Source organism: Schistocerca nitens, chromosome 4 (assembly GCF_023898315.1).
Source record: "Schistocerca nitens isolate TAMUIC-IGC-003100 chromosome 4, iqSchNite1.1, whole genome shotgun sequence".
Lineage (NCBI taxonomy): Eukaryota > Metazoa > Arthropoda > Insecta > Orthoptera > Acrididae > Schistocerca > Schistocerca nitens.
The window spans coordinates 672,148,736-672,156,390 of NC_064617.1; the positions used below are offsets into that span (position 1 = coordinate 672,148,736).

Consider the following 7,655-nt stretch of genomic DNA (forward strand, 5'->3'; position numbering starts at 1 on the left):
AGTCATTTATCGTATCTGTAAGACAATGTGAAACAAACTGCATCATTGTGGCGGTTTCGCCATTCAGGAAGACAACTAAGATATTAAGTGGCAATTCTGGTGAGTATTAATAACTAAGACTTAAAGAAAATTATTACAATCCCATGAAGAATGACAAAGCTATGACTTTTAGGTCGTGCATAATTACAAAACAAATTTACATCAAATCAAAAACCATATAATAACAAATGTCTTAAACACAAAATCAAATTTCATGTTGTAGGAAAGGGAAGCCAATAAGGGATCGAGTTCTATAATTTTTTAAATCATTTGTCAGAAGCATTATGGGGTACACACAAGCAATCACTTTGCTATCATTTATCTGTATTCAGATGGGACCAACTTTGTCTATGGACATGATTAACAAAATGCGTCATGACCCAGAGTAAGTTTCGTGATTCTTTTCACTGTGAGTTACAGGCTGATTCTGACAACTCAACTTTTACTAGCAAATGGTGAGTTTTGCTTTTATTGATAACAAGGTGCACCACATGATGAACAAGGTGCTGACAATTTGTTGTCATCTTTGGGTTGAACGCCCGGGTTCCCGGGTTCGATTCCCGGCGGGGTCAGGGATTTTCTCTGCCTCGTGATGGCTGGGTGTTGTGTGCTGTCCTTAGGTTAGTTAGGTTTAAGTAGTTCTAAGTTCTAGGGGACTTATGACCACAGCAGTTGAGTCCCATAGTGCTCAGAGCCATTTGAACCATTTTTTTTTGGGTTGAAAAGCCAACTAACAGATCTGGGTAATATATAGACTACGACATCATATCAACCAACATGAAATTCACAGAATATCCACATGTCTGTTACTTATAAAAGGCAAAGTAACTGGCCATCTTGAAGGCTCTTACATTTTTTTTAATACACCTTAATGCATTTTGGCCACAGCCCCTACCAGAATCTGTCGGATAAACAGAACCGATTAGATGTAATATTTCTACAACAACGCTTTGTATGGAAACAGAATTAAGTAATACCACACTTAAAAAAGCGTGATACACTGTATTTCATCAGTTACACATACACTTGTACCATGACTAGTTCTGTTCCGTGAGGCAGCCTGCTTTAAAAAAAACGTTCTGTTGCCATTAGATGATGTTAAAAGCAATAGGACTTGTCAATATTGATTATAGATAAAGCATACAGTAATACCATAAAAGTAAAAAACTAATGATTTGAATTTAACACATTTAAATTCAAAATAACATCGACAAACTGAGAATACAGCCTCTACATAAAAAATAGTTTACAAAAAATAATGAAAAGGACTTGACACACTAAAAATTCAAATTTTTTTCACATTTTCATCAAGCAGTCATTCACTAAAAATCAAAATGGACCGTTGTGTTGGTAAAACATATGGCTATAACGTTGTACATGGCAGAGCTTAATGTAACTTTATCCATACTGTAAGATATGTAAGGCTATATATCAACCTCTTTTTATTTTTGTAAGTTGAGTGTATAAAAAGTAAATAATTTATATTAAAAGACACAGCAAGGCATTAACATATTAACATAGAAATAACTATAGACTTTGGTACTATCACTGTCTCATGGTTGTTGTCCTTACTTTTGGCACTGACACGGCAAAGATGGACACATCTCCCACGGCCACAGTCAATGCACACACAATGGACAACAGACAAGCAGACTCCTTGGCCCAGCCTGACCCACTCATTGCTCTGTTACACCAGCAAGTGATGGAAAATCTCAAATTATCAATTCAGTCTGAAACAATTTTAAATTGCAGCAACTGAACAGAAAAATGCCTTTTGCATGCTGCACATTAAGTTTTATTTTTAGTTAACTTGTGCATCCAGACATGTTTCACATTATTTATAAGGCAACTTCAGTGGTTACCCTGAAATATTGCACGATTTATTCGTTTGCACATATTGGTTTGCAGATTTTAAACACCTCATTGAAGATTTTTATAATAAAATGGAAAGGTACTTACAAATCAGCGTCTAAGTCAAGCCAAACAGCTTTCTCTCATGTGGCAAACGGTTTGAAATTTTACGGTTTTCTTTGTGGTAACTATTTTCGAAATACAGCACTGTAAATGCCAGTTTCTTTGTCTAGAGTGTTGCCAGCTTTCTCTTTTTATTTTTTTTTTTTTGCTTTCAATAGTTTTTTGTTTGAGTCTATTTATGTTGCTGTAAGTTGCACGTGTATGTATGTGCGTGCGTGTGTGTGTGTGTGTGTGTGTGTGTGTGTGTGTGTGTGTGTGTGTGTGTGTGTGTGTACTGCTTTTATTTTTTATTTTATTGTTTATTATTACTATTATTATTATCTTCTTTCCTTTCTAAGACCTTAGGTCTGGTTAAAAATGGAAAGTGACGTGGACCTTGATCAAGCGTGACTTCCTTTTAACTGTATGGTATATGTTACATTGCATTTAGGAACTTTCGGGTAATTGAACATGTATCAATAATTACAGATTTCTGTAGTTGTATATATAAGTTTGGATGTAGCTGTACTGTGTTGATGTCTGGTGGATATTGTGTGGTATGACTCCTGTAGTTGAGAGTATAATTGGTATAATGTCAACTTTATCCTGATGCCACATGTCCTTGACTTCCTCAGCCAGTTGGATGTATTTTTCAATTTTTTCTCCTGTTTTCTTCTGTATATTTGTTGTATTGGGTATGGATATTTCGATTAGTTGTGTTGATTTCTTCTTTTTATTGATGAGTATGACGTCATGTTTGTTATGTGGTGTTGTTTTATCTGTTATAATGGTTCTGTTTCAGTATAATTTGTATTCATCGTTCTCCAGTACATTTTGTGGTGTATACTTGTATGTGGGAACATGTTGTTTTGTTAGTTTATGTTGTATGGAAAGTAGTTGATGTATTATTTTTGCTACAGTGTCATGTATCTGGGGTATTCTGTATTTGCTAGTATTGTACATCCGCTTATTATTATTATTATTACTATTATTTTTGTTGTTGTTGCTGCTATTGTTGTTTTTCTTTTTCATTATTATATAGTTAGGAGATAAATGGAATTTGTGATCTTCTATTTGTAATTTCTGTCTATTATATCATCAGTGACTGTAAACAGTTCGTGGTTATTCGTACACATTGGGTCATTTAGTAGTAGCTTCTTCTCAGCCTTTGTTTAGTATACATGATAATTTCCATGTAACATTAGAAGGTGTTTTTCATTATTTATTATATTTACATGCCTTCCAGACTTGTAGTAGGTTTGTGATTATTTTCTGTTAAATGTTGTGCAAAAATTGAATGGCTTAGCCCAGATTTACATTGTCTTTGTATTGGATGTCGAATGTCCTGCTGGTTAGTGCTACATACTTTCCACAATATGTGCTGCATTGTGGTTGGTATATTCCTGCTCTCTGGAAGACGGCTGTGGCTTTTGTAATTTTTTAATGGTACTTTTGGACTCAACTGTCTTTTTTGAATGCGTTGTTTATGCATTACCTTTTGAAAATGTTTGTTATTTTACTTGTGGATCTGCACTTGCACTCCACTGTGTACCATCTTGAACTTCTTCTTTGTTTTCATGTAGTCTTTCGTTGTTGTTCTGTCTCTGTGAGTGCTAGTTTGTGATGTACTATGTGTGTTGTCGTTTCTGTCTGTATATCTATTGTGTTTATTGGCTATATTTATTACTTAACTTTTTTGTTTAATTTTGTGATTAGACTATTATTGTACACATTGTTTGTTGGTATTTGTGTGATAATATTTAGTTCTTTCTGGTCGTTTTCTGTGCTGAGTGGTACAGAGTTGAGTCTACAAAGTATGTATTTAATCAGTAAATGGCTAACCAGGATTGGCTAGAGGGCAAATGTAAGAATGTAGAAGCATATATCACTAGCAGTAAGATAGATATAGCCTACAGGAAAATTTAAGAGACCTTAGGAGGAAACAGAACCACCTGCATGAATGTCAAGAGCTCAGATGGAAAAACAGTCCTAAGCAAAGAAGGGAAAGAAGTTGGATCGAGTGTATAGAGGGTCTATACAATGGAGATGTACTTGAGGGCAATATTATCGTAATGGAAGACGACATAGATGAAGAAATGATGGGAGATATGATACTGCGTGATGAGTCTGACAGGGCACTGAAAAAGCTAAGCAAAAACAAGGCCCCAGGAGTAGACAACATTCCATTAGAACTACTGACAGCCTTGACAAAACTCTACCATCTGGCGATCAAGATGTATGAGACAGGTGAAACACCCTCAGACTTCAAGAAGAATATAATAATTCCAATCCCAAAGAAAGCAGGTGTTGACATATGTGAAAATTACCGAACTATCAGTTTAATGAGCCACAGCTGCAAAATACTAACTCGAATTCTTCACAAAAGAATGGAGAAACTGGTAGAGGCCAGCCTCAGAGAGGATCAGTTTGGATTCTGGAGAAATGTAGGAACATGGAAGGCAATACTGACCCTGCAACTTATGTTAGAAGATAAGTTAAAGAAAGGCAAACCTACATTTCTAGCATTTGTAGACTTAGAGAAAGCTTTTGACAATGTTGATTGGAATATTCTGTTTCGAATTCTGAAGGTGGCAGGGGTAAAATACAGAGAGTGAAAGGCTATTTCCAATTTGTATAGAAACCAGATGGCAGTTACAAGAGTTGAGGGGTACGAAAGGGAAGCATTGGTTGAGAAGGAAGTGAAATTGGGTTGTAGCCTATCTCTGATGTCATTCAATCTGTATATTTAGCAAGCAGTAAAGGAAAAAAAAGAAAAATTTGGAGTAAGAATTAAAATCCATGGAGAAGAAAACTTTGAAGATTGCCAATGTCATTGTAATTCTGTCAGAGAGAGCAAAGGACCTGGTAGAGCAGTTGAATGAAATGGACAGTGTCTTGAAAGGATATAAGATGAACACCAACAAAAGTAAAATGAGGATAATGGAATGTAGTCGAATTAAATAAGATGATGCTGAGGAAATTAGATTAGGAAATGAGGCACTTAGCAAAATAACTGATGATGGTTGAAGTAGTAAGGATATAAAATGTAGACTGGCTATGGAAAGAAAAGCATTTCTGAAGAAGAGAATTTTGTTTACATATAGTATAGATCTAAGTGTCAGAAAGTCATTTCCTAAAGTATTTATGTGGAATGTATGCATGTATGGAAGTGAAACATGGACGATAAACAGTTTAGATAAGGTGAGAATAGAAGCTTTTGAAATTTGGTGCTATAGAAGAATGCTAAAGATTAGATCGATAGGTCGCGTAACTAACGAGGAGATACTGAACTGAATTGTGGATAATAAAAATTTGTTATACAACCTGAATAGAAGAACATTAGTAGGAGACATTCTGTGGCATCAAGGAATCACCAATTTAGTACTGACAGAAAGTGCGGGGAGTGGGAAGGGGGCGGGGGGGGGGGGTAAAAATCGTAGAGGGAGACCAAGAGAGGAATGCAGTAAGCATATTCTGAGGGGTGTAGGTTGCAGTAGTTACTTAGAGATGAAGATGCTTGCATTGGATAGAGTAGCATGGAGAGCTGCATAAGACCAGTCTTTGGACTGAAGATCACAACAACAACATATCAACGAATACAATAAGCTTCTAAAATCTTGAAAGAGTGGCGCGTATACAGATGATATTTATGTACTAGCTGTTTGTTAGTTTGCCATTGCATACAGCATTTTCGTCTCTGAGTGCTGTTTCCTTTATAAATGTGTTTCTTTCCTTTGTTTTACCAATTTTTGGATCATGCGTTTGGCTTTTCTCTTCCTTGTATTTAACTCTTGTCACAGCTCTAAGGCCATATGCTAAACTGTAACATTCATATCCGCCCATATGATTTCAGTTGACACCATATTGAAAGCTGCGCAACTTCGTAGAGTTTTTGGCATCCTGTATTAACGATAGATCACGATGCCACTACAACAAGTCACAAGCTGTGGCGCCACTTCTGATGTGTGTATGAACACGGCTGTAGCCTGTGTAAAATTAAATTTATACAGAGGAGGATCTTTGGAATTAATTGCCAATCGCGAAAAGACTATCTTACGTGGTGTAGATCTTTGCTTGGAACTGGGACTCGTGGCCACGCTTCAGTGTAATTGTTTATGTTTACATCTTGTTGAGTTATTACACAGTAGGATGTAGAGCGGGATATTTATTCACTTTCATGTGTTATATGCTTTACCATGGGATTTGAGCAGCATTTTACGCTGATAAAGCAAGGGGCAGAGGCAAAACTTTATAGAGGCTCATATCTAGGAAAGCCTACAATAGTGAAGGAACGATTCAAGAAGAGTTACCGCCACCCCGATCTGGATGATTACCTGACAAAGGAAAGAATAAAAGGCGAAGCTCGAGCTAATCTCCGGTGTAAGATAGCAGGTATACAGTTGTGCTTTAAGTTTTTTATATTAAAAAGACGGTTTGCATTCACCTCTTAGTTTCTGTAATTTCAGGTTTACGTACTCCTGCAATTTATTATGTGGATTTTGAAACCAGAAGAATATTCATGGAAGACCTCCATCAGTGTGTGACGGCGAAAGATTTCATAACGAATCTACAAGAGAATGGATCATCTGTCGAAAATACTCGTACCGTGCTAGGAAAACTGTTGACTGTTTTAGCACATGAGATTGGGAAAACTATAGGTATTATGCACGCCAATAACATAATACACGGCGACCTAACTACCTCGAATATTCTTTTAAATAACGAAGGGACTACTGTGAACAGTTTGGTTTTAATAGACTTTGGTCTTAGTTACATAGAGTCAAATGCAGAGGATAAAGGTGTTGACTTATACGTGCTTGAAAGAGCAATAATCAGCACGCATCAAAACGCAGATTTATTTTTTCAAGAAGTAGTGAATGCATATAAAAAACAGAACAAGAAGCAATCTGCTGACGTTTTGAAGAAACTCGAAGATGTGCGAGCAAGAGGACGAAAACGGACAATGGTTGGATGAATTTTGATTGATGGTTAACGCTAATTACAGAACCTAAGAACAAATAATGAGACTATGGTGGCCCTGTGTTGCGTTCCCAGTACTATACCAAGAAATAAAACTTGACATTGATGTAGGCCTATATGGAAAACTGTGCTTCAAATATAAATAACTGCACTTGCAATTTGAAATATTGTAATATTTATGTGACTTATTACATTCCCCTGATTGAGTACCTGTATCAGTTCCATTCCATATTCATATTTCATATCTATTACCTAGACAATCTCCGTGATTAACCACTCCAACTAATGAAGTGGCTCAGTGATTAAGACACTGAAATCACATTTAGAAGTCATATAGAATTGAAAACTAAAAGCTTCAGGCAATCCAGATTTAGGAATTTTGTGGCTTTCCGAAATATTTTCAGGCAGCTGCTGTGATATTTATATTGAAAAAGGCATATCCAATTACCTTTCTCATCATTGTTCAGTCTAAGGTTGTGCACCGTCTTTATTGACCTTTAATGATACTTTCAATTGTAACCATTTGGCATTTCTCAATTGTAACCATTTGGCATTTCCACCTGCCCCCCACAGTAGCTTTAAATTTGTTGCTTTATAGTGCCTGAATTGCATTTAGGGCTGAATTTAGATGTATTATAACTTGTCATGGACCCATTCTCATTGTTGATTATCTACTGATGATA

General features: G+C 36.1%; 1 protein-coding gene across 2 annotated transcripts; it reads left to right on the forward strand.

Annotated features, from left to right (window-relative positions):
• The first annotated feature begins 6,046 nt into the window (after window positions 1-6,046).
• Window positions 6,047-7,137, forward strand: LOC126251762 (EKC/KEOPS complex subunit TP53RK-like). 2 transcript variants are annotated; one of them, XM_049952377.1, is made up of 2 exons: window positions 6,047-6,384; window positions 6,459-7,137. In XM_049952377.1, exons 1-2 carry the CDS (start codon window positions 6,189-6,191, stop codon window positions 6,965-6,967), a joined length of 705 nt encoding a protein of 234 aa, XP_049808334.1. In that variant the 5' UTR covers window positions 6,047-6,188; the 3' UTR covers window positions 6,968-7,137. The 2 variants fall into 2 exon arrangements, with proteins under 2 accessions (XP_049808334.1, XP_049808335.1); XM_049952378.1 differs by having other exon boundaries at window positions 6,047-6,372.
• The last annotated feature ends 518 nt before the right edge of the window (window positions 7,138-7,655 follow it).

Bases quoted from the DNA above. Each gene is read 5' to 3' on its own strand.
- LOC126251762 (XM_049952377.1), top strand. From the start codon at position 6,189: ATGGGATTTGAGCAGCATTTTACGCTGATAAAGCAAGGGGCAGAGGCA. The intron at 6,385-6,458 runs GTATACAGTTGT...CTGTAATTTCAG, and splicing joins TCTCCGGTGTAAGATAGCAG to GTTTACGTACTCCTGCAATT.